Source organism: Homalodisca vitripennis, chromosome 2, assembly GCF_021130785.1.
Source record: "Homalodisca vitripennis isolate AUS2020 chromosome 2, UT_GWSS_2.1, whole genome shotgun sequence".
Classification (NCBI taxonomy): Eukaryota; Metazoa; Arthropoda; class Insecta; order Hemiptera; family Cicadellidae; genus Homalodisca; species Homalodisca vitripennis.
In genome coordinates, this window is record NC_060208.1 from 22,708,328 (window position 1) to 22,735,852 (window position 27,525).

Genomic DNA, 27,525 nt, shown 5'->3' on the forward strand with positions numbered 1-27,525 from the left:
ATACAAATTCTTTGATATATTTTTTTTTAACAAACAAAAATTAAATTCATAAAACATGTCTATCCTTAGCAGCTACTACTGAAAAAGTAAACGATGAATACAACTGGAAATGTTATTATTACTTTTTGAATACTCCTCTTATAAATAGGCCTACCAAGTGATTAAAAAAATTATTTAAAAAGTAATAAATCTACACTTACCAGAGCCGCAGCAAGCCTGGTGAGCTGCTCGTCTACCAGACAGTCGGGCAGAGAGTCACTGTTACACAGCACCAGCAACCAGCTGGAGGGGTGGGGGGGAGCTGTCAGCTGAGTCCACTCCTCTGTGGTGGCTACTGTACGAACGTCCTTCACAGCTCGGCTCAGCACAAACTGGGAGAGAGACTCCTCTGCGTGTGGGCCGTTGTAGCGTTCCTTCTGTAAACACCACACGCTTCATGAACTGGTGGGCTTGGACCAAAATAAAGCGTATTGTTTTATAAGAAATTCTATAATGCTTGGTTACAATACCTTTAATGCCAACAAGTCACGCTACTTGACACTATCTATATGTTTCTGTATGAGACTCTGGCACTGTAAAGGTTAAACTTTTTTTGTTAGAAGCATTTTAGTAATTTTGTCTTGCTCATTGCACATTGGCTGGGTTATATATACATAACCATCTTACCTCGCATAGGAATATAATTAAATTTTCCACTCATAGCTTAGAATTTTATAATAAAAAACATACTGCGCAGAAAGAAGTATTGGAATAAACTGCCTTCTGATCTGAGAATTATTGATGACTACAAAAAATTCAAAACAAGTTGAAAAGAATATTTAATATGTAAAACATTGTATAACTTTAAAGAATTATAATGGAGATGTATCAGTTTTTAATAGAAGAGGACTATAAGTTTAATTAGGAACACCATTCAATGTATATCACTGTGTCAATAAAAGTAATTTTAATAGGTTATCCTAAGAGATAATCACATTGTGTTTCAACAGATACACATGTCCTATGATTACTATCGGATCAAAATATAGAGTAGAAATACTCAAGTTTAAACTTAGTTTATTATTTAAAAAAGTTCTTATTAAATTACTCTCTTAACTTTTATTCTTATCCGGGGGATTCAAAAAGTTCAGCACTGATCTCGTTATAGTGCTCTTAAAGTCATTATCTTGGGTGTGTGTAAAAATTTTAACCACTATTTCAAATGTTTAATTTTTAACACAGATTTAATTGAGCGGGTTCTATTAATATACCACATCCGGTACCTACTAGTTTTAACTCGCAAATCCTAAATTGCTGAGGCGACACCGTCCTGGAGCAGAGCACCAAGGAGAGATAGGAATGAATGTTCTGCTGATGACAGAGGTTCCAGTCCTCCTCATAGTTGACAGCTCTGAACATTTGAACATTTATCATCCACGACAGTTGTCATCATCACAAAGAGAAATAGATTGAATCTTACCGAGGGATAGAGCACCAAGGAGGGGTAGGAACGAATGTTCTGCTGACGACAGAGGTTCCAGTCCTCCTCATAGTTGACAGCTCTGAACATTTGAACATTTATCATCCACGATAGTTGTCATCATCACAAAGAGAAATAGATTGAATCTTACCGAGGGATAGAGCACCAAGGAGGGGTAGGAACGAATGTTCTGCTGACGACAGAGGTTCCAGTCTTCCTCACAGTTGACAGCTCCAAACATAACCACGCCTTCTAGATCTGCAGCTAGCCGTCGCCACGCAGGAGCTAGATCATGGCAATGGGAGCACAGTGGGGAGTAGAAGTTGATAAACCACTGCTTGGGTGATTTCTCCACCATAGTCTCTGTAATTTATGTCAAAGTTACAGGATATATATGAAAATGTCACAATGAAATGGTTACAGTTACAATATAGTCGAGATGCATATTATATAGTTGCAATATTTTTGTTAAAAAAAATAACGTATTAATCTTGAAATGTTACGTGAATTAGTAAATTTAAAGTAAAAAAAAGTGCATAAATAAAATATTAGTATTTGATTTGACTGAATCTATATGTTGTATAACTCAGCTGCTATTTGACATGGAGTGACATATGTGTCCTCAGTTTTTAATATATCTATGAACATAAGCTATATCTAGACATTAATAAAACATTGGTCCATTAGCATAACATAATTATAAAATATTATTTCTCATTAGTTTTTATATTAGGTTAGTATATGTTTTATAACAAATATTTAGAAGAAAAGTAAACTTTAAATTTGTTAGACGTATTATTTCATATTTACTAGAGATGTATATAAAGATGTATTCATTTTTTGGCAATATTTTTTTACTTTTTCATTTCAGTTAATCAGTACTGATTATTTTCAGTGGAATGACAATACTAATGTTATTCTGTTGTGCAAATATCTTATAAACAATTTGGTTTTTAAGATACCTTACTCACCAAAGTCTGCAGAGTTTAAGGTTATGACGTTGGGGTCATCGTCGTATATGCCGAAATGGTCCCTGTAGTAGGTGTAGCTATGGTACTGTGATTGGCTCCAGGAAGAGGAGGTCGTCTCGCCATGCAGGTCATAATGTTTCCGCTGCTGGGGATCCTTCAATACCTCATAAGCTCTGGTCACTTTTACAAATTTATCGTGAGCCTCAGAGTCACCCTGTACAACAGTTTCTTATAGTACATGTGTAGAGATGTAATAAATGTTTAGGGACATTTCTGAGACCGATCTGCCACCATCACTGCAACCTAATCTTGACTAATCGTAACAGCATATCACACTTAGACATGGTACAGTCAAAATATAATGGTCTTCAAAAACATGACCTCAAGTTACTTCTACATGTGAATAATTGCATTTGGGGGGAATATTAAAAAACTAAATTTTAATTGTCCCACATAATATATGTACTTCATAACAAAGGTAAGTTGAAATAGTTACTAATTATCTAATAATTACCCTTTGTCAACTGCAAAAGAAGTTTTAAACCATTCTAAAAAGTATCTTCATCAATTCACTGATGTTTGTTAGATTTTAAGTGTCCTAGAAGGGCTTCATAAGAACCATGTGGCATATATTAATTCTGCTTTATAGTAGATATAAAGCGGCAGCAGTTCATTATATACTTTCACAGCGAATCCACAGCAAAACACAACTTTTCAAAAAATTCAAATTTTTGCAATAATTAACAATACAGTATTTGATGCTGGGGGTTTTATAATGGTTGATTTTAAATTTAAAAAGTATTTGTTAACTTTATTAGTGATAACAATAGTTCTAAATTGTTTACTTTATACTTCAAATATAGAGAGAAGATTTTGAACAATTTTTGTATATGTCTATTAACAACAAAGATAGAACATGTGGAATATATATTCCACCGCGAATAGCCAACAATATAAAAACTGAATAAACGACAGCTCTCAATGTAGGCCACGTCTTGTCACAGTAAATCTGCTCCAAATCAACTATTTACTATTCGATTTAAATAATTCTGATCATTAGATTTGTAATCAATCCTCTAAAAAAATGTTATTCTAGTAGTTCTTGAGAAAAACTGCTGGTTTTTAAGATATTCAAAGTTTAAAAGTTCTTATGGCCGCTATTTTGAAAATACTAAAGATAATTTCATGATATTTTTTTCAGTAATTGGTCTTGTTATCATAAACATTTGAGCCAAATTGGGTATAATTTAATTTATTGGTTTTTGAGATATTAATTTTTTAATCACAAACATACAGACAGACAGATTGGAAATTAAGCATCGGAGACCCATGTTCATATGGCGAAATATATTTGTCTTGACCTGAGCAATAACGTAGTATACCTTTGTTTAGAGTTACAGGACACCCTGTATATAAAAATCACACAACTATTTCACTTGTTTTTTAAACATGTCTCATGAAGCCACATACATTTAAAAAATAAATTGAACTAGTTTTAATTCATCAAGCTACGTTTGCAAACATAAAACTTTTATCTCTGAATTCCAGTTTGTTTTTATATTATTTTTTGGGTACTCCATACAGCTATGATGAAGAATTTGTTAAATGTATTATTTGGCATTATACAATTTTTGAGGATTTTGATTAATACCTCAATTATACATCTAACTGCCTTCAATGATTGTTGAAAACACTCAATACAATTCAACTGAAGAGTGGTGTTTACCTGATTTTTATCCGGATGCAGTGTAACTGCCAATTTCTTGAAGGCTTTCCTTATCTCTTTGTTGTCTGCATCTTTAGTGATCCCGAGCAGCTCGTAATAGTCAGATCCAGATGACAAGCCCACACATAACAGCACTAATATTTTGGTTAAATACCTACAAAAAAGTAAAGTATTGAGTCAACTTACTGTGTTAATAACTTCTAAAGATGTATCTTACAGCTCATCCTACGAAATAATTTTATAAGATTTACAGCTATTACATATTTCAGAAAATTCAAACCAAGAATACGGTTTTTGTGTCATAGTTGGCTAAATGATTTTGACTTAATGAGCTGATCGGGCAGGCCCAAATTTGAACAAGCCAGACAACACAGACATGGAATTAAATGTGCTAATTATGCAATACAAACTTTAAAAAACCAATGTATATTGAAATTTAAATCATTCAAAGCTCAACCAATACAAAAATTCGAATCAACCCAAATTTCAAATTATGCAGACTTTAGGGATGTCAAGGGACTGGAAGTAAGTCTGAACGGTAATTGTCATATAACGGCCGGAGCGGCAAAATACAAGTTTCGTGTTATTAACTTATTGGAATCGTCCTACAAAACAAAACAATATAAGGTTTGACGGGGTGGAAATGAGAAATAACGAAGTTCTAGAACATAAAAAAATGGAACAACTGTTCAAGCGCGGAGCAATATTCCCATGTTCTGCATCCACATCGGGCATCAAGTGACCTTTTGTGACCATGATTCAACCTCGTGATGACGTCATCGGATGCGGCGCTATCTTTGCAAACGTAAATGAAAAATAATACTGAAATGAGCAGAATTTTGATCCAAATGAACAATGTTTTTCTTAAATTTCGAGCTACAAATTAATTAGTTGTTATCGAGTTGAGACGAGTGCCTCCGGCCATCAGAAACTAAATAATCTCATTTCGGTCGAAACGTAAAGCTCTTAACATGCCCGACAAAACACTCCGACACACCAATTCACTACAATTGGTCGAACTAGTGGATGGTTGATCCATGATTGTACGAACTCACTCGATCCAAACTATAGTACACGATATCTAGTGAAGCACTGACATAGCGTTCAGATAACAGATACGGATTATCAGTGCCAACCACAGATAATATTTACGATACACCAGTTCACTACGATTGGTCAAACAAGTGGATGGTTGATCCATGATTGTCATGCACTCACTCAATCCAACCTACAGTACACGTTATCTCTGACTTCTGCCCCTGAGCGTTCAGATAACAGATATGCTATCAGTCCCACCTGCAGATAATATTTACAGATATCCAGACACAGCACACAAACAGAACATCAAAACATTAAGAACTTAACTATTTATGCATATACCCTCTAAAATCATGTTATTTGTCATTTGCACCCCCTAAAACCATATATATATATTTTTCTTTCAGGAGGATGAGCAGAATACGTTGATAACGTCAAATTCGTGATTTGCCACCTTGGCCTTTAATCTTATAATTTCCGTCTGAACTTTCCAAATTTTCAGTTTAAATGTTCTAACTATCAAGATTGTTTTATTTCACAAGTCAAACATTTTATTATAAAATAAAGATGAATTGAACTAATAAACATATATATATATATATATATATATATATATATATATATATATATATATATATTATTGGTTTATTAGTTTCTTCATAATTTAAGACTATTTGAGAATTGATTGTATACAACATGTACTAGATTGATCAATATTAAATATTATTGTAATTGTACTAAATTTTAATGTAATTTTGTTATGTCACATCACGGCATAATAGCTGTCACGCTCTCCTGAACCATAATGCAATCTCAAGACTAAATGTTGGCATGTCTGCAAATTGGTGGACTGATAATTCTATGTATCGAATTGATGACTCATAACCCTCATGCCAGTGTAAAACATCTTTAAAAAATCTGCAACCATATTATGCTAGAGGCTACAGCATAGTATGCATATATCTCCATACAAAACCTAACTGCTTGGTACTGTAGGGATATGAGTAAATTTGTCCCTGGAGTGAATGTGTTATCATGTACATGTACTAGAGAGCTAATGCAGTTTGGTACTCATGTTTAAATGGGCACAGTTTAAGTTACTCATATCCTAGTAGGCTAATGGCTTAAAATCTGTCAGTGCTTCACAACATGTGTATCATCAAGATCACACTGATGATATTAATCAACTACATACAATAAATATAATACTAATGTTCTCTCGTAAAATTAAAAAGTAATATAAAATAATACAACCACCAGCTGTTATAGCCTACCAATAAATAGCTTAATTTTAATACTAATATTTTTATTACCAGCATTCTGCTTATAACAAAATAAGAATTAATAAACATGCTAGCAAAAAATACTAACATTGTGATATTATTGAGTACAACCAAATACAGTCATACACGAAACTGCAATACTGAAAATAAATTGTTACAATATTTTATTTTTTGTTGACTAAAACATAACCTCTGCCCACTCACTAGTCACTATTGACACTATACCGAAATCCGAAAATTGAAATTGAATTGATAGCAGACTGTCGAGGCGAATCATCGAGTACTTGTTTGTTTATCGACATCGGCAGCATCGATATCATTCAAAAATACCATTCGTGGCTACAAAAGTATGCCGAATTAGATCGATTCTCGTTATTCAAATTTTCACGGAAAATACAAATCAAGACTCTTCAAGATATGAAAAATCACAAGCCTAATATTATTTTCAAAATAAAAATAAGTTTCTCAACTTGAATCTACTGGAATTTAGTTTTTCAAGCTTGACACTAAATTTCCAGATAAAATTAGACTTATGAAATTGATCTGTTTTATGAGCAGGTCATAGCTCTTATACAAAACAACATTCTTAATAAAGTATAGTTAAGTTGTTACTCAACTTTAGAATATCTATTTTAAGTCATATCTAGCAAGTCATGCTTTCTATGACGTAGCAAGATTCTTTGGACATGGTATGGGGTGCATCAAACAACTCATACCAGTGAAAAATCTTAACTGTGTCTTCTGAATATTGTCATTGACCTGTCTGACGCTTCTTAAAGTCTATGAACATGACGAATAAGGAAGTAATAAGAAGGGCTAAGTCAAGAATGAACTCTAGTAGATTTAAATTACATGCAAGTGTTCGGTTTCTAAATCAACATGGTACTGATGTTACTTAGATTTTCTCAATGCAATCATGAATGTCCACTGTATGGTTTGGCTATGACCTCTCGTCGAGGAAGCTGTTTAAGACCTGCAGTAAGATGATGCAGACATGTATTCTTTGTTTGAAGTTTGTTTTTGACAATGGAAGGATTGTGAAGGAAACAAGAGTTTTTTTAACCTAGTTTGTAATTATGTGTTAGGTTAATTATTACCTGAAGAAGAGATCAGATTGCAGATCTCGAAAAGTAGTGTTACCGATTTTTTGTATCACTGAACGATGGCAAATGTTCGGAAAAATCCTGTTTCCTTCAGACATCTATATTATGATGTTATTCGGCAGAATCGACAGTCATCCCTTGTTACAACCGTTTCATAGACGTCCCGTACACGTAATTTCAACTTTCACCTGAACAGATTTTTATGCACTAACGTTTTTATTAAATCGAGGATCTAGAAGTTATGTATAATCAGTTTAAGTTAACATGTCCGTTGATTTATTCTTATCATGATTTTTTATGGTGGCTTATTTATCAAATAGGGTTGCTGTAATTTTTCCTTTTTCCATTTGAATTATTAGATTTTTGTGAATAAATCTCAAAGGACACATTTTCATACCGTTTGGTCCGCTTTTTCACGCATTTGTTTTTGTATAGTGTAGCTAAAACTTGTAAACAAATTTTAATATTATAATCAAGAGTGCGTTGGTTTCTATAGCACCCAATTTTAAACACTCAGTTTCCTTTTGTCAAATTGTGTTTACAAACTTTTGTTTAGTTTGATATAATTAAAACTATATTTAACTTACAGAGTTTGAAACGTAATACTTAGAAAAATATCTTTAATACAATATTCAGACTATAACATCCCCTTTCCAGTAATTTCAATTTTTATATATAAACGTTTAAGGTTAGTATTAAATAGCATATTATTTAGGAAGTTAATTATTAGTTTATTATTTCATAGTTTTGTACTAATTGAAGACAGGATCTCAAGATGTTCTTCAATGCAAGAAAGACTAAGATTAGTGATAAGGCCACAAATAATTTAATCCAGGAAAAATGACATTACATAAATTCTAAAATTTAATCACAATACAATTAATAAACAACAATGATATAATATTGTATTACTCATAGAAAAATTCACATTTAACTTAGTTATACAATATGGATTTAGACTATGCCATATTATATTCAAAATGATTTTATTGGTAGGGGAAACAAACCTGTCTGAGAATGTCATGAAGGAAACCTGACCAAAAAATATTATTTTAAAAACTTTAAACAGTCTCAGAACAAGAATTATTTTACCTTATTTAAGGACATATTTCACTTTAAAAATATTAAAATTCATCCCAAAATAAAAATAAGTTTTACAGCAAAGTGTGATCCTTAGAATAGTAGAAGAGTTGATTTATTTGTTTTCTTAGTCAGTTAGAGAGTTTTAATTTAAAACTTGTTAAAGGGACTGATCCAAAGCCTGTGTTTGAGATGAAAGACGAGTAGTACAAGTTTGAGACTACAGTTTAAAGTGCGTTCCGAACCATAACTATACAGCTACCGTATGTATTGATTAATCAATAGAAGCCCTAGATTTAACACATTTCAATTCTCACACTGATTGGGGACCGTAACTACTTTGATTCTTGTATCCAAACTTAACATACCACATCTAACACTGTGGAATGTCAATAATATAAATCTAGCCAGCATGAAGATACTGTGCGGTTAAAAATTATTGCCTCAAACCCTCCAAAATATACTGTTCATATTTTTGTGGTTAGTCAAGTATGTTTACATGCCAGCTAGTGAGAATAAAGAAAACATTTGTGCGTTAGCTGTTTTATGGTTCTTACTACTCCAGTGGTGTTTTTAATTTACTCTACAAATGTTTTTTTAAGGGAGAATGGTCCAAACCTATTTCTAAATTTTGTATTGACCTCTCAGCTAGAAAGTCACAGCCTTATTCCTACACTACAGCCTAACTTAAGTCACAATATTTTAAGTTTTTCATTACAATTTAAATGGGATAAAATAACTTTTTATTGGGCCCATTACAGATCTGATTATCAAGTTTTTGTGAGATCATCATTGAATTGACAATTCCATGTATAGTTAAAACAAGTAAACTATATTTGTCAGTCACATGGATTGCAATTGCAAAATTTAATGAAATGACGTACATTTTATCACATAGGCATTTCCTTTATTAAAGTGCATTTAATTAGATAGATCTGCATATTGAAGGAGACAATATTTACATTAATAATCTTTTTCACTTCAGTGATAACAATATAGTTTACAGAAGCTAACAAATAAATGTGTGTATGAAGTTGACACCAATTTGATGTACAGCCTTAAGATGGAGAACCAGTTTGTGTACACAAAGAAGAGGAGCGAGTTTGGACGTCAATGCATTTTCAATGATGAGGGACCTAAGAACATCGACAATCTGATGCCCAACAAGGCACTGATGGACGAATATATTCTGCGAGACCCAGTCCATCGTGGAATTCAATGTAGCAAGACGTATGCCGAACATGACGTATGATCACTTTTCAATTGTCTTTCTTTATTTATGTGATTTGTATCTACTTTTTTTAAAATTTACCATAAATATTATTTAATTTAGTTTTTAAAAAAAGAACTCCATTGTAGTGTATGTCTAAAATTATCTTATTGTGAAATATAATTGAAACTCATCATTTCTATATCACACTTGACAAGAGTCTAGAACATATTACAAGTTCTCTAGCTGATGAGAGGTAAAGAAAATCAGTCATAGCTCATGTATGCAATGGGTCAACAATTAAAACTGACTTTTATGACCTTATATACCTTAATGTTCATTAAGAAAGGGGTTTGCTTTCCAAATATAAGGATTTGTTCTAATTGTATTTTATTATTTTTAATTATTTAAACATCAGGAACTATGAAATGAAATACCATAAAATTTCTAATAAATATTGATATACCTTGGAAGGTGCTCCTAAAGAATCTACTTTACTTTCCATTTCTTCTCTATTAGCTTTTAGATGTCTAACTTATTTTTTTTTTTTAGCAACCGTCATTTAGAATCTGTGTTACTCACTTACTCTTCTTAGTAAACTATATAGGAGTGTGATCCAGTAAAGGGTGATGGTGTCTGGGTTGGAGTCTTCAATGTTCTGGGTTTGTTGTAGTGAGACAGATTAGGGTACAGAGGTGGGGACTTACTTATGCTTAGCTCAGGACATACTTATGCTTCTTATACTTAGGGACATATTATCATCCACGTCAGCAAGCTATAATGGACTTTGCCTCATGGGAAACTCCATAAATAATAGTATAATACCTGTCAGTTATTTTCAACAAGTTAGATGACAAATTGGATAAACATAATAATTTTACATGCCACACCAATTCAGAACAAGGTATACCAATTTACATGGCTAATTATTGAGAAATGTTAGTACAATAAGCGGGGGTAAATGCAGTTGTATATATTTTTATTTACTAAGCAGCGGCATTCTATCCCAGGTTGTACACCAAGAAAACCATCGAGTAAATAGGATCATGGTTGAGATTATTCTTACAAAATGAATATTCCCGTACCAGGCATATCATCGCCTGCTGGGAGCTGTAGGCAGATAAAAATCATATTTCGCTTTCTCATAGTTAAAGATTGACATTGTAATACCTCATACTTTCTCCCATACTGTAGGGAGCTCACTGTGGTGTACGGGGGAGTAGGATAGATTCTAGCGAATTCCTCGAACTACACATTAAAAAAATATGCTGTTATACTGTCCTCATCCCCCAAACGTAGTGCCTGCCTACCTCAATGTCACCTCATTGTCCGCACTGTGTACTCCTTATTCAAATTAAGAGCGTCATTTTACTTGTTAACAGTATAGTTAACCTAATGCATTATTTAGGAATTATTAAAATTTATTTACAGTTATTGTATTAATGCATGTATTTTAAACATATGAAATAAATTGATTACTACAAAAGTAGCCATGCAATTAATAATAGTAATACAATCATATTAAAATAATTACAAACATTAGTATTACAAATCGATGAAATTAGTCTATTAGACAAAAATAAACAAGAACAACGACCGAAACATTATGATTAATTGGTCAGCATGCAAACATATTTTTTTAATAATTAAAGAAAAGATATAGTCAAATTATTTATTGTAATAACATATTAAATACATAGTATTTTTTATTCAAAAACTTAAGTAAATTATTCATATTCCAGCATGCGCAATGTTTGTAGAAATGCATGAACAGTGATTGACAGGGATCCCTGACAGGTGGAGGGCGCATTTCTCCCATTACTGCACTCGTGAGCTCCATATAGTATTTATGGAGCAAATAAAAAGGATGCAAAAACTTACAAAGTAATACATTAATAGACTGCACTTGATAATGTGACAGTTTTTATATCTGTTTGTATAGATATTTGTTTTATATATATTTTCACAACTAATTGTTGAACTAACAATATTAAAAAAATCTCATTCACAATTAATAGTTGTTAACGATGTTCAAAAATGTTTTTTATACAAACAAACATGACTTTAATCAATAGTTTTTAGCGACATATGAATTTCTTATATTGAGTCAATGAGAAATATTTGTGCCTAATTAATTACAATATGTAAAATATTCAAATGCTCATATATTTTCATAGCTATTTATTAAATTATCCACTTAATGTTACGGTTTCTTTCTTCATGACACTTATAAAATCATTTACTTTTAGTAGTATTTACAGACTACCCCTGAGTTTTGGACAGAATTACTATGACATTAAAATGTTAGGACCTATATGGTTCAAAAGCTACTTGTTTCACCTTGTGTACTGAACTAAGAGAAAAATTGGGTTCAGTCTTCGATCGGGGTTCTACACAAAGGGGTTTTGGATAAAGAATTGTTCGCTTGTTCATGTCTGTATAAGTTTTTCTTGTATAATTATCTATACAACAATAACAGGAGTAAAATACTGTGATAGATTACTTATGACAGGATGTAGAATACATAAATAATGATGAAATCTAATCAAACAAACAGTGAGTGTTGAAGAAGACTAAGAATAAAAAATTGTGTCTTACATCCAAAACATTAGTTGACTACGAGATTTACATGTCGACAAGGTAGAAGTACCCACACCAAGTGTTTAACAGACGTTGGGTTTGCATGCAAAATTGCACTCTGAAGATGTCCTTCGGACAGAGACAGGCAGACAATCATACAGATAAGAAGTTGACACAAAATTTATGCATCATAGAACTTATTCTTGTAGAATTAAAGTTTCATACAAAATTAAAAATGTAATGAAATGTTTCTCAACATATCTTGCCACATGATACAAAAATATTTTTGTTCGTTAAATTAGGTTTCGTATCAGTGTTTAAATAATAAAAGTCTACACTCCAAGTCACTATAAAATAATGATGTATGTGTTGGGATAGTTGGGCTACATGTGTTAATATGTCATATTTTAAAATCTCTTATGGGTGTATTGGAGTTTATATACAAATTTATTTATTCTGCTATTTTCTTGTTACAATCATGGTTACCCGTAGGGCTAATTTAAATTATTTGCTCACGTTTAGCCAAATCTCATAGAGTGACATGCTCATTGAACTCAAAGTACCTCATGTAGAAGTGAAGCTTCATGCACTATTACAAGTTTATAGGTCATTTTCTTTCGAGATATCGTGGAGACAGACAGACAGAAATTAAATTTCAACAATCTCAAGAGTGAAAGGCTTTGCTAAAGCTCAGCCAATTGACATAAGTATTGATTGAAGTTGAATAAAATTAACAAATTAAAAGAAAAAATAATGAATATGAAACAAATATGTGTTAAAAAACAGTGCGTGGTAGATATTTTATTGAGAGTAATATATTGATGTAATCGTTAGATTGTGTTCCCTGTCGCTTTGATCTGTTCCAGCATGATGCTGGCTGCTGCTTGTTGGGCAGAACGTTTATTGTAACCACTAGCCACAGCCTTCTGTAACCCATCCACAGCCACAGACACTGTAAACAGCAGGCTGTGGCCTAGCCCTGACACGTTCTCAACCTTGTACTGAGGCAAGGGCAGTTGTCTACTGTGAGCCCAGCTGTGTAACTCTATCTTGTAATTAATAATGTCTGGCTGTTGTAGCCCCGCTGGCCCACCTGAGCGATAACGGGTCACCACTTTCTCTATCATGTTTGCTGCCGCTCTGTGCTCTGCTAGTCTTTTCTTGTATGATTCCCCAGACACTGTGCCCAGATCTGTAGTAGGGATTGTAAGCGAAACGTTAAAAAGTTTCTTACTAATCAACTCCTCCGAAGTGTACACCATTTCCCCGAGATGATTCTTTGTCACCCACTCATCGATGAGGGACTTGAAATTTCTCGGGATGCAGACATCGATTTCTTTTGAGAGCTTCCAACCGTCCAGCAGGATCTTTTCTCTCTCTTCATCACACAGTCGCAACAACATTTTAAAAGCCGCTTTCTTCTCAGCAAGATTTACGGATGTGCTTACACCGTAAGCTCCTCTCGTTACCCCAACACTAACTAAACACGTGAACTGTACTCGTCTGTCTGCTGTCTCCCCCTCCATTATCTTGTATTCTGGCAGGGGAAAGTTGTTGGCTAAACACCAGAGCCTCAGTCGGACTTTGATGTCCTCTGATGTAGCATTCAGGTCCTCCTCAGTGATGTAGTCACCAACAGATTTAAATAAAGTTTTCCACTTGCTTCGGTTTTCAATCCTCGCAAGCATAGCTCTTGCTGCATCAATCTCCCCTTTCTTCTTGATGCCCGAGGCCATGATCCGGACTACCCCTAGACCGTGAGTCTCTCTTAATTGCAAACTCATGGTGTAGTTCTCCGTTAAGTTGGTGTACCTGTACAGCGGAGGGGGCAGGTGTCGTCTCTGAGCCCAGATGTACAGCTGACTTTTGGCATCTATGGGGGCGATGCGCAGCTGACGAGCCGGTTTCCTCCAGTTGTTGAGGATGAATTGTTTTACACATTTGAACCCACCATCAAGGTAGATTGCTCCGATGAGCGCTTCCAGTGCATCGCTCTCCCTCCGCCAGTGCATGCTCGAGTCTGGCATTAGACGCATGAAGCCCAGGGAGCGGCTGATCTCCACCAGTTTCCTCCCGCTGACCAAATGATTCTTCCTTAGGGTGAGGTCGCCTTCCTTTTCCAGGGGGTAGAGCTCGAACAGTATAATAGACACCACCATATTCAGCACACTGTCACCCAGGAACTCCAGCCTCTCGTAATTGTTTGGGCTGGTGATCGAGTCGTTGTGTAGAGAAGGAGGGGCAAACACTTCAGACAGGAGACTCTCATTACGGAACTTGTAGCGTGTGATGTGGTAGATGTCCCCTACCAGTGTATGCACCATGGTGATGTCAATACTTCACCAACACTGATGCTGTCTCGGATAGTACAACAATCATACTCACACTCTATATCTCCTCTCTGATCTGACATTCCACACACAACACAGCAACACCACAACACTACTGTGATTACAGCGTTATTATGATGAGTTGATTTTATCAGACCATCACTGATAGCAGTTCAATTTTAGCACATGTTGTGTTTGTTTTGAATGAAATATTAAAACGGCAACAAATTAACTGTACTAAATAAATACATTTAAATAGTGGGAAATCATTTAATTTTCATAAATAATTCAGTTGGTGTCTTCTGGATTCTTTTGTGTCATACTTCAATACAATTTTGCTCATTTAGAGTTACCAGTATTTGTAACATTAGAATATTTTACAAATAAATTTTAAAAAGTCTTTCATTACTGTACTGTTACATTTTTCATATATCTTGTTCTCTCACATTTATCATCTTACTTCTTACCTATTTGTTGTATTGAGAAATGGATAGATAGAATACATCATATTAATGTTGTTGTTTTTGTTAAATTCTACCAGTAAATTTTATAGTGTGTTCCTTTCTACTGAAATAAATACAAATATTTTCTGTAAAATTGTATTGAAATATTGTTTTTATTTGTTTTTATCAACTCATAGATTATTTAAAACGGTTCTTATTTGGTGAACACAGAATTTGCAGTAGTACATATTGAATCGTATTTAAAAATAACATATAATAATAAAATATAACATGACAAAGGCAATAAATAGTAACCAACATTTTAAAACAGTGGGCAACTTAATTCAAAATTCAAAACTTGTGCCACTTGATGTCATCCACTTAACCCCTTGGATGACATGATATTTTTTTTTATCTTATGTCTGCACTTAATATTTTGGATGATGGAGCGTTGTATTACAGTTTTGTTTTGAAAAGTTAATAGTTCTTATTATTTTATGTTTTTTTATAAAAGATTAATAAATAACTAAAGGAGTTTATACCACATATGTACACACACACACACACACACACAGGAATCCATACAAGAAGAAGAACATACACCCATACAATTTTGATAACTTACAATAAACATATATAAGTGAATAGATTTTAAAATTAAGGTAAACTAACAACCTATTTTAGAGTTAAAATTAACATAAAACAAATTATTATACATATAAGATAGAAATACATAAACTATTGTAAAATTGAATCATCAGATAAAATAAAGTAATTTCTTTACACCAAATACCACAGAATACATTAAATCTTAATATCAAAAACAAGGAGATTGTTATGCAAAGTAAGTTTACCAACACCTGGGAGTTATAAATTGAATTTAGATCAGCTGGTGACTTTACAATAATGGAATTTATTCTTTTGAATCATGACAATATGAGACTGAGAAGAACCTTTTTTCATCAAGAAATGTATTAAAAACACAAAGTTAATCAACATTTGAGTTATTAAATACAGTACTACATTTTATTATTTGTGTTAAATTGGTGAATCTCGATTTTTGTAAAAGAACAGAATAGACATTTACTAGAGGATGACCACTTGAATATTGGATGGCAACCAGAACTCTCAAATCTTCAAGGATCAACATTGCCAGTATTAAATCCACACTAAACCGACAAGGATGATTGAAAGATGAATAAATGTCAATGGAACACACAAAGTCAAACTGGACTTGAACTCAAGTAAGATCTACCCAATTTATGATTCCAAATATTTCAAAATTCAAACCTAACATGCACCAAAACCTTTTCTATGTTGGATATAATTTTTTTTTATGTGCCCATGGCTGTATAATTCACGAAACCCTGTATCATACATGTGACAAATAAACTCAATAATAATTGTAAACCAAACATTTATTTATTTATATCAATAGCTAGTTAAGCAATGGCAAAGAACAAGTTAATAAATAAAAAAGCAAAAGACAAATTAATAGTTCTATGGTCCAGATCACAGAGGGGTGAAGCAATGAAAATTTGATATTGAAAAAGATAATTCAACAGTTTTTTTGTTTAAAACCAAGATCAGAATCTCTGTAGGCCTAGTTCTGATTTTTCACAAAAAAAAACTAGTATTCTCGAGGTTGCCTTTGGTTATTTTGTTACAAATTAATGGCACCTTAAGAAACAGGCAATCATAGCCAGGGACAAGCCTACTTCTCTACACATTCATCCTTTCTTAATATAGTTTTGGGTCCAAGATCGATTGCCAAACTAACATGAGATGGATTTCCTCCAACAGCTGAACACGATACGAGCCGAGTATGACCAACACAGCATGAACCATGCGGAGGGTGGCTGGCCCAAAGACATCAACCCTCTGGACATAGAGCAGACCATGCGCTTTCGCAAGAAAGTGGAGAAGGATGAGATGTATATACACACTGTGCTTCAGTTATCTCATGTGAGTACATTATGAACACACATTTAGATAACGTTGTACCATTGAGATGTTTAATGTTATCCTTAAAAATGTTGCTGTAAAGTTAGTGCTAATTGATTTGTTATGATTTTTCAAATATCTTAGGAAAATTATGTTACATTTTAGGATTAAGAATTACATTAACCTATACTATCTCACTACCACTGTCTCATTCTATTCGTAACCATGCTTGAGCTGGTTAGGATTCCTCAAGATAAGTGACACTAATAGTCAGAGGCCACTCAAGTTCTGAGTGCTTTAACTTTCTTTTATAAATATTCCAAACTGATTGCAGTAGGGTGTACCCATTAGGCTTGACTAACTGAATATAAAGAATCAAATAATTATTGATAGAAGACCAGTGGTTGTCAGCACTAAGTCAGTTTTGTGTTTATTCTTGCAGCCGATGGAACACTGTATCTTCCAGAACAACGCAGTCAACATATACGAGTTGTACTTCACCGATGATGACCAATCTGCACTCGTGGAGAGGTCCAAGTCCCGGACAGTCAATGTCTTCAGGTATGGATCACCCAAACTACCACAAGAGAATTAGCTGTGAATGAAACACTAATTCTGCCCTATTTTCTCTATGACTTTAAGCTTAATTTAGATAGTAAATCATCATCACTTACAGTTCCATCACTAAATGATGATGGCAGCATAGACTGCACCTTGAATGGCATTGGTTGGTGTGACCCTGAACTGACCACATATAGTGTTTTACCCAGTTACTTACTTCAGTGATGAATAATGTAATCAAAATTTGTCGTTTTAAGTGTCTGCAGTGTCACACCTATAAATAGTTGAATTACATCCACTTAGTTTTTCTGTTAGAAAAATGTGGGTTTTTTCTTGTAAAGATTCTAATTAGATAGTTGAATCTTTATTAGTCTTCGGTATTGAACTCTCCTTAAATTTATTTTTCTTTTTTCTAATGCAATACCAGCAATATAAATGGATAGGAGGAACATGTGTTGGAAATATGAGAGGAAGCTACAATAGGACAAACACTGGTATATTCACAATAGTGATAATTTCCAATTCTCTTGACTTTTACATGTGAGAGTAGGATGGACCACTTCACCCATGCAGCTCCTGTAGCTCTGGTGGTTATGTTGTCTTAAAATAGTATAAGACAAATATTGCAATATCACCTTTGAAGAGAAATAAAGCTGAATAATAACAATGGTAGTTTGACTTTACTTACTCAGTTTCAATTTGGTGACTATACGGCTGCATTAGAGAGCTCTTGTTATGATTTCTCCCCAAGTGATCGTGTGTGATGAGGAATTGATTTTATTGGCTTGTATTTATGAGATACTCTGAACTCAGTGCCTGGTTACAAGGTCGTAGCTAGTGAGGGGGTCCAAGGGGTCCGGAACCCCCCAAATTAAAAATTTTGTCAAATACTTGTTTAATAAACGATTATTATTATTTAGTTAGTTAATAGTTCAGTATTACTGACATGTACTGCTGAAATATCGTTCTCAGAAACAGGTCAGAAACTTTTTAAGGAACAAAATGGAGCCTTACTCTCTGTCCACTATGAGAAAATATCAGTTGTCTGGACTCCCCAAAAAATTTTTCCTGGCTACGTTCTTGCCTGGTTACCGTGATATTGTCCATATACACAAGGTGTGCGTGTATACTTCATTCTTAGAGACATAAGTATTGAGTTAAAAATTATGGTGAGCCTTTCTTCTCTGTTAATATATGTGTAATTCAGAGACCCCAGTGCTCACAAACGGCCGATACACCACCTGTCTTGGTCACCAGATGGAGGCTCCAGGTTGGCCGTAACTCACTGCAACCTTGAGTTCCAACGGGCACCACCAGATCTCAGCACCCACTCCTACATCTGGCAAGTTGGTCAGTAGCCCATTTCTGTCACAGGTGTGAAGATTGTGTACAATGATCTTTTACTCAGATCTCTGTCATAGTACCACATACTTACATTGTCTACAGTCCTACAACGATTAGTAAAAGTAAATCTTAAAGTTGTATTTTCTGGCAAATTACACTGACAAATTTTTTTGTTTACATTTTGTATTCATCAATAATTTCGATGCATTGCAAGACTACAATCTCAATAATATAATGATGTATATATTATTATTAAAATTACAGTATAGTAATATTAGGTAAACTTAGTTAAAGATCATTTTAGATGTACGGTGCAATTTCAAGGCTGTGAATTGGCTGAGAATGATGTAAATATGGAAGCAGGGTATAATCAGCTAAATAATGTAGGCAACTTTATTAAAATTATAAGCTTCTGACAAAATAAAACAAAGTCTGTAGTTGAAGAAGTTCACAATGTGTACAAATGAATTTCCAGCCTGCTGTCGTATCTAAAAAGTTTGTCTCTTCATGCAGTTAATGTCATCTTTGATGAGGGAACAGATTATACACTAGTGTGTATGGGTGTGGGATGTGGTCCACATAGAATTCTGAGCTCAACTAAAGCAAAAAATTCAGAGAAATTGATGGAACCACTAAGTGGGAACATACAGAAAGATGAGTTCAGCCATCTCTTTCTACCCACCGCTTTTGAGTTCCAAGAGATTCTTGAAAGTCTGGCAGTATCACTTTAAATTAATCTAGGTTCTTTGCATTGTTTTTATTGCTACTAATTCTGACTCTTCACAGAGAACCCCAACAAGCCCGAGCTGGTGTTACAGCCAACTGTGCCTCTGGTGTGTCTGGAGTACAACCCCAAGGTTAGTGAAGTAGCACTAGTCTTTTTATTGTTCTTGTCTGTTTTGTCTTGAGTCTTAAGGTACTACAAAAATTTATACCAAATAAAGCTTCTACTGCTTAGCGAATATATGGTATGAAATATTGATACAGCAGAAGAAAATACCAAACTTTTTTGGATCGGTGATGATAACTGAATAAATGTGTGCTATTGAAATTTATGGCTTGGAAGTTGTCTCAGTTATTTTATATGTTCTCTGTTTAAATGTTCCCATCAAAAGTTTGCTCCTTACATATTTTGCTTAACCTTTATATGTATACATGTAAAATACTCAGTTCTGCCTTTACATTTTTGTTCTGTACTTAAGACAAGAGACAATGCACTTTTTTACTGTGACAGTTACGTGAAATAATATTGAGTTTAGGGATGACTATAGAAAATTAAAAACTAAAGGAAACAGCCAGTATTAATAAAATGAATAAATATATATGAGCCTGTGTAAAATATTGAATTAACTGAATGGTTTGCAAAATAACTTAGTCTTAGATTCATATTTTTTATAATTATAGAAAATCTTTTTATAGTTAGGAGTACAGGTGCAGTTGACCTGCACTAGTCTCAGGAGTATAACTATGTCTATCCTCATCTCTCAGCAGGCATGATTGTACATGTTGTGTCTGTGGGGTTACAGGATCCCCACAGCCTGGTGAGTGGGCTACACAATGGACAGGTGGCATTCTTTGATACTAGACGCGGTGGTGACCCAGTGGAGTTGTCCTCTCTGGCGCACAGTCACCGTGACCCAACACACCAGGTGCTGTGGATCAACTCCAAGAGTGGAACTGAGTTCTTCTCTGCCTCATCAGACGGCCAGGTTAGATTCAGTAGTCAGCGTATTGTTCAATCATGTGATTTCAATATAACCAGATTTGCCCCCTTCTACATGTGTTTGATTAGCTTTTGATGGGTATTTATACTTTTAGAGGTTTTATAAGTGCTTGTCTTAATGAATTGTACATCATCTTATGGGAATAGAAATTAAATAACTTTTTCATTGAAAGGTGTTTAAATTCAGTGATAATCGGGATATAAGCCTTTGAAACCTGTCCTTATGTTTTCAATTATCCTTAACAGTCAGCTCTTAATACTGTTTTGTCAGGTAAAGTGGTGGGATGTACGCAAACTGAACGAGCCCATGGAGACACTCATACTGGATATGACCAAGGGTGAGGAACAATCCCTTAACAGGGCTCTGGGAGCATCTTGTCTGGAGTATGAGCCAACAATACCTACACGATTCATGGTAAGTGTCTTTAACTAAATTCCACAGGCGAGAAAAATTTACTATACTCCTTCAAAGGAGCGAAAGCTTTGGATTTTTATTATTAGACTTGTGGAAAAACTAATATTTGATTAAATTTGAGGGATTTAAAAATATTTTATAAATAGTTTGCTGGCAATCCAATTTTAATGAAACTGCTGCTTCTACACATTCCAATTCCTGCAGCAGTTCACAAGAGAGTACAACTCTAATCCTTTCAAATTAATTTGGCTAAAAGATGGTTTGCATTTGTCAAGATAGGGACTGAGAACGGCATCGTCATAGCTGGCAACCGCAAGGGGAAGACACCCCAGGAGAAGCTCGGGGCCACATACAAAACCCACCACGGTCCCGTCTACGCCCTACAGCGTAATCCTGCCTTCGTCAAGAACTTCCTTACCATTGGAGACTGGACAGCTAGAATCTGGAGTGAGGACTGCAAAGAGTCTTCCATCATCTGGACTAGGTACAGTTTTGCTTGTCAAAATGTAAATAAGTGAATACTTTGTACTTCATCAAATTCAAATTTTTCTTTAGTTAGTTCATAGTAGGGACATTCTGTATTTCACTTTCCCACCACTACAAATATTAAATTAAATGTGCATTTCTGGGTTTATATATCGGTAATAGGCTCACATGGAGTAGCCACGTGCAACACGTCTGCAAAAGGCTTTGAATCATGGTATTTGCTCTCAACCATCTCACCAAGGTCTGTAGCCAAGATCAAATCAAATCTGTTTTATTGGTGAGACAATAACTACATTGTATGGCAAACGTCAATTAATAATGATATCCTAAAATTTCGGTCATTCATACTATAATACACATACAGACATACAATCTTTACAATCACACCTCTTTCATTCAACGCTAATGCAACCCACTTCGAACAGCGGGGTCAATCTTCTAATTGGGTGGCTTCCCAGTTGAAAGCCAAAAACTCACCTGCATTATAAAATGCTTGAGACACCAAGAAGCATTTTAGGAGAGTATTGAACGCCTTTGGTGTTGGAGCATTTTTGATTGAATTGGGCAGTCTGTGGAGGAACTGAACACCCGCTTGTGAGGGCAGGCGTTCATAAACCACGTTCTGTGTCTACCAGTTCGGTAGTTTGCTCTGATACGTGTCTCATACATGTGTATGTCTTGGCCTCTGGTTAAGATACATTTATTATACAAAACATAGTTGTTTCCAATATGTAGAGAGACATTGCAGAGTCAATAGCTGCAATTTCTTGAAAACTTTCCTGCACAACTCTCTAAATTTAATTTTGCGATGATTCGAATTGCTTTTTTTGGAGTCTGAAAGCTCTTTGGAACTGAGTGTTAGTACAAGCTCCCCAAAGGATCACTCCATAGGCCAGGTGGGGGTATATCAAGCCATAATACGCCGTAATCAGTACCTGACTCATGCAGTATTTTGCTAAAGACCTCAGAACAAAGATGCCTGAGCAGATTTTGGCGCAAACATGATCAATGTGCTCATTCCATGTCAGCCCTCAATCAAGGTACATTCCAAGGAATAAAGAAAAATTAAAAACGTTAATTTTTGAAGAGTTTATTGTGAGGTTGAGGCTGTTGAAGTATTGGACACAGTTGTTGATATCAACAAAAGCCTGTTGTTCCAAAACTTTGCTTTATCTTGCATTGAAAAAAGAGTCGTATCATCTGCAAACTGCACTGTTCTTCCATGTAGAAGCTATGATTCTATGTCGTTGACATAAAGCAGGAAAAGCACAGGATTGAGGATAGACCCTTGGGGGACTCCATAGCTAAGATCTATTGGCTTGGATGATTTATTTGATATCTGGACAACTTACAGTCTATGGCTTAGAAATGAGCTAAGCCATTCAAAAGGCATGCCTCGAATGCCGTAGGACTCAAGTTTGTCGAGCAGTATATTGTGGTCAACGCAGTTGAATGCTTTGGACAGATCCAGGAACACTCATTGTGTGGTTCTGACATTCAATCCCCTCTACAATCATATCGACAAGACCAACGACTGCGTCGGTTGTCGATTTACCCTTTCTGAACCCAAACTGTTCATTTGAGAGCTGACTGTATTTGTCCAAAAAAGTGAAGCATTCTTATAAGAAAAAGCTTTTCAAAAATGTTGCTGAATACTGGCAAAAGATGTTCTAAGGATAGTATATTTTTCTCACGTTGAATCGTTTTTGAGGTATGGATGATGTTCTGGGGTCCATCCAGCATGGTAAATTTCAATAGAGTGTTTGTCCTCCAGAAGTGGTGTCTGCGAATCATCTCAGGACATAGGAGGTTCGAGACTTGTAAACCTCTTTTCGGTGAATTGAAAATCTCTTACTCTGGCGGGTCTGGTGGGGTACGAGCTATGCTCTTTTGTTAAGGGTAATCAAAAGCTTTTTGTAAGCAATGGATACTACCATCAGTATCCGACCAGATCAAGAGAGCTGATATCTGTGGCTGCACATAGTACCAGCGCATTTGAGAGGGGTCCATACCACTTAGGTGTAAAAGCATATAATAAATTACCATTAGATATTACAAATGAGCACAATTTACGTTTATTTAAACAAAAAATGAAGACAGACTTTCTTGATAAATGCTATTAGTGTGTAAAAGATTTGTTAGGTTAGATTTAGTTCTTAGTATTTAGCGTGTAATGTAAATATGTATTTTGCATTTATGAATAAAAATCTTGAATTAAAGGCAGACACTTTCAGACAAGTAGAATACCATTGACCAGCTAATGTACTTATGTTAACAGCTACCACCGGTCATTCCTGACAGGCGGCAGCTGGAGTCCCACGCGGTACTCTGTGTTCTACACCACTCGGATGGATGGCACAGTGGACGCCTGGGACATTCTACAGAACCAAAGAGAGGCTTGTCTTTCTGTCAAGGTCAATATGTCCTCCTTTTGCAACCTTGCATAAGGTCAAGCAGCTAGAGATTTTTGGACTTTTTGTTAGAGGATGTGTCAGTGGTTTTAGGGGCAATAACTAGACTAAAATTGTAACTTTGGAAATAACATAAGTGTAACATCAAAAATTATCTCTCCAATATTAGATGAAATGAGAACATAAGTAAATTTCTAAGTGCAAACCAATTTTCATGTTCTCCAGCATTTTCAACAACATACTTAAAACTAAAATTATGTAGAGAAGATTTCTTCTTTTGGTAAAACATTTTACTGGCATTTAAATTGATTCTATTACCAATTAGAAAAGCATTATTTAATTAGGTAAATCTCTCAGTATGACACATTGATCAACTTAGTCAGATACTCCTTGAGTCCCTATGTTGTGGTATTATGCCAAGGAATTGATTGGCGGGTTATACCATAACTATTGCACCTGAGTTGAAATTATAACCTAAATACTTTGATTTTATAAACAGATAATATGTGGTGCTCTGTCACCCCTTGCATCTATTGAAATTGAGCACAAAAACAAGAAAAATTATACGATTGAAAAAAACCTAAATTTAAATTTTCAATATAAATAAAGTAAGCAGCTTTTCACAGAACATTTCATACTGGTACTGCTTTATCAGCTGAAATAATAAGATAATAAATAAATTAACATAAAATTTTTTGATTGAACATTTTTTACTCACTTAAAAATTGTAACATTGTCATCAAACCTTTTGTAAATTTAGATTAAAACACATAAAATGTATTTTAATTAATTTTACTAGAAAAAATATATCAGAAGAGACAGACTAAAGTATGAAAATATTAAATTTCTAACTATTTATAAAGAAACTAACAATAAATTCATTTTTTGCAACAGAATGATAATCAGCAAGACAATTTTTATGATAGTATCTTGTTTCATTTCGGTTTTGTGGAAGTGAGCTTTTAAATCTAAGTAATAATTAAGTAAAAACATATTTTATCTTTGACGTTGCTTTTAAAAAATGTCTCAAAACAAATTAATCAGTCAACAGCAACATAGATTTTTGGACTTGTAAGCATGTTGCAATAATTTTATTCAGGTGCGGTAGGCAGGAATAAAATGTTGGGAGTGGATCTGAAGTATTGAACATTTTTCTTATATGATAAATAGTTGGAGAAATTATTTTTCCATGGAATACAGGATCAAAGAATTAAAATAGTTTCAACCGTAGCCTTTACTAAGGATCTATTTTGTAGAAATGATCCCCAACGTAAGGAAATACATAATTTTTTCACTGCCAATTTTAAATATCTGTGGAGTTCCATAAGGTTCAGTCTTGAGTTAATGAATAAATACAGCACTAATTTATATAGATAATAACTAGTACACAAAAATAATCAAAAATTTAATACAATTTTTGAGTCAGTGAACAGTGGATTATTTATAACAAGAAATTAAAATTAGTGAAAAATTGTACGGATTTGGTGATAAACTGTGTAGTGAGTGCTGATGGAAAAGGTATTCAAATGTGATTTTAATATTCAAGAAGGCGATAATCAACCATGATAACACATTGTCCTTTACCAGGTCTGCGATGAGCCACTGAGATGCTTGCGTTGCCACGAGTACGGAGAGTTGGTTGCTGTCGGCAATGATCGGGGAACAGCCTACCTTGTTGAGTTCTCCGAAAATCTTGCAGTCTCAGCCAAAAATGACAAGGCTCTTCTCACGGCGGTATGACAACGATTTATTGTTTTGTTTACAGTTCATTATTGATGATGGGTAATTTGAAAGGATAACAAGAGGTGTGTTAGGAAACTTAAAAGACAGTTTCAAGCTGATGTTTGCTCCAGTTTTTTTTTTTACTTCAAGTATAAAAATCTCAAAAACATCAGGTTTAAGCATCCAGAAAGAGCATATTTAGGTTAAAACACAAAAAATCAAATCCATTGTGCCTTGAGATGATTAAATAAATGCCTTGCACTCAGCAAATAAGAATTAGGAGCAATGAAACATGGCTATAGGATTAGATTTTCTTAACCCATCAATCCCTGGTACATAAAAACACACTGCTACCTGTTCAACTATACCAGGAACCACTCAAAACTTTTAAAATTATCAGTTATTCTGTTTTGGAAAATATCTATTCATTAATCTATTATGCCAAACATAAGCAACTAAGTACTGTAAACGCAAGCTAATTTAGCCTTAGTAGCCATTTTAAAATACAAAAGTGCAAGTAGCCAAAAAGGCATTTAGCTCACAAGAACTGGAAGACGTTGAGTTAGTACGTTCGTTTTGCATGTTCTCTTTTGAAATAAGGCCTTTTGGCACTTTCACTTTTAAAATTTTTATTTAAAACAAAAGCAACTGTAATATTAAACCTTTCTAGTGCTACAGGGACAAAAGTTTGTCACTGTCGTGTAATGTGATGGTAATGGACTCACTGCCGTCTATTATGAGCTCATTTATTCATATCTGTACATTTTTCATTTTGACATGTTTTGGAATTTTAACAGCCTCTTTGGTAATGCTTAGTCAATAAAGAAATTTGTTTTCGTAAATCACGTACAACACTTTAAAAAAGCAGAAGAATGTGAATAATGATTTAATTATACCTAACATTTTCTCTACTTGAAATACTTTATATAAAAGATAGTTACATCAATAATTAATGTTTATAATTTTAACCGAAAGTTGCTACATCATTACTACTAGTTAATAATTTAGTTAGATGTTTGTTTTTAGACCTATTTCTACACACATCAACATAGAATTTTACTTTCACATACTTTTCTTTCTATTTCTTTGCATCACAACGCTCATTTTATTATGTGGGATTATCTTCCAATCTGTAATTTTGTACTGTCCTCAGATGTTGAGAGGGAGAGCCGGCGTGAGAAGATCATCGAGGGCAAGATGCGGGAGATACGCCTACGAGTACGAACACGCCAGAGTGAGGCTCCACAGCGCAGGTTCGCGTGACAGTCGGCCCGTCTGTGCCCCAGCAGTCGGCTGCTGACATAATGCTGCATACGGCCGAGGAGGAGTTTTTTTCAAATTATTGAAGATGTAAGTTTCAGAGCAGGATACTCCCGTATTTTACCCTCTTTCATTTTAAAATGTGATAAATTTGTGAACAAAAATTAAACTCCGTTTATCATAATTATTTCACTTCCTAACACATCCTAATTAGGATGTTTTAACACATCGTAATTAGTTAACACGTTATTTTATCAAACACTAGGTATTGAAGTATATTGTTGTTGTTTTGTTACAATTAATTGATTGTGAAGAGAGAATAAAACGTTTCATTTCATTTCATTTCATTTCACTTTGTATGTAATAATTTAATGTATGAATGTGAGCGCATTTACTAAATGTAGAAAACTGGCCATGTGTATACAAAACTAATTAA

The 27,525-nt window shown here is 34.2% G+C and overlaps 3 protein-coding genes across 5 annotated transcripts in view; 1 reads left to right on the top strand and 2 right to left on the bottom strand.

Annotated features, from left to right (window-relative positions):
- LOC124353684 (dnaJ homolog subfamily C member 10-like) overlaps positions 1-6,876 on the bottom strand; it is a 32,170-nt gene extending 25,294 nt beyond the window's left edge. The window contains 5 exon segments of the mRNA XM_046803647.1: positions 201-416; positions 1,611-1,822; positions 2,431-2,644; positions 4,157-4,310; positions 6,566-6,876. Coding sequence (XP_046659603.1) covers positions 201-416; positions 1,611-1,822; positions 2,431-2,644; positions 4,157-4,310; positions 6,566-6,567 — 798 coding nt within the window. The 5' untranslated portion in view covers positions 6,568-6,876.
- Positions 6,877-7,351: 475 nt separating this feature from the next.
- The window catches only part of LOC124353685 (dynein intermediate chain 3, ciliary), a 31,054-nt gene continuing 10,880 nt past the window's right edge, over positions 7,352-27,525 (top strand). The window contains exons 1-10 of one of the 3 annotated variants that reach the window (XM_046803650.1): positions 7,352-7,455; positions 9,717-9,906; positions 17,027-17,188; positions 17,610-17,728; positions 18,936-19,078; positions 19,859-19,929; positions 20,599-20,781; positions 21,067-21,210; positions 21,486-21,694; positions 23,975-24,110. In XM_046803650.1, coding sequence (XP_046659606.1) covers positions 9,724-9,906; positions 17,027-17,188; positions 17,610-17,728; positions 18,936-19,078; positions 19,859-19,929; positions 20,599-20,781; positions 21,067-21,210; positions 21,486-21,694; positions 23,975-24,110 — 1,350 coding nt within the window. In that variant the 5' untranslated portion in view covers positions 7,352-7,455; positions 9,717-9,723. Of the gene's footprint in view, positions 7,456-7,870; positions 8,269-9,254; positions 9,907-17,026; positions 17,189-17,609; positions 17,729-18,935; positions 19,079-19,858; positions 19,930-20,598; positions 20,782-21,066; positions 21,211-21,485; positions 21,695-23,974; positions 24,111-27,525 lie in introns of those variants that run through there. The other 2 variants (XM_046803649.1, XM_046803648.1) reach the window with 2 other exon arrangements.
- On the bottom strand, positions 13,220-14,921 carry LOC124353686. The gene has a single exon (XM_046803651.1). It carries the CDS (start codon positions 14,772-14,774, stop codon positions 13,281-13,283), a length of 1,494 nt encoding a protein of 497 aa, XP_046659607.1. The 5' UTR covers positions 14,775-14,921; the 3' UTR covers positions 13,220-13,280.

Excerpts from the sequence above, each read along its gene's own strand:
- LOC124353686 (XM_046803651.1), bottom strand. The coding sequence starts at position 14,774 with ATGGTGCATACACTGGTAGGGGACATCTACCACATCACACGCTACAAG.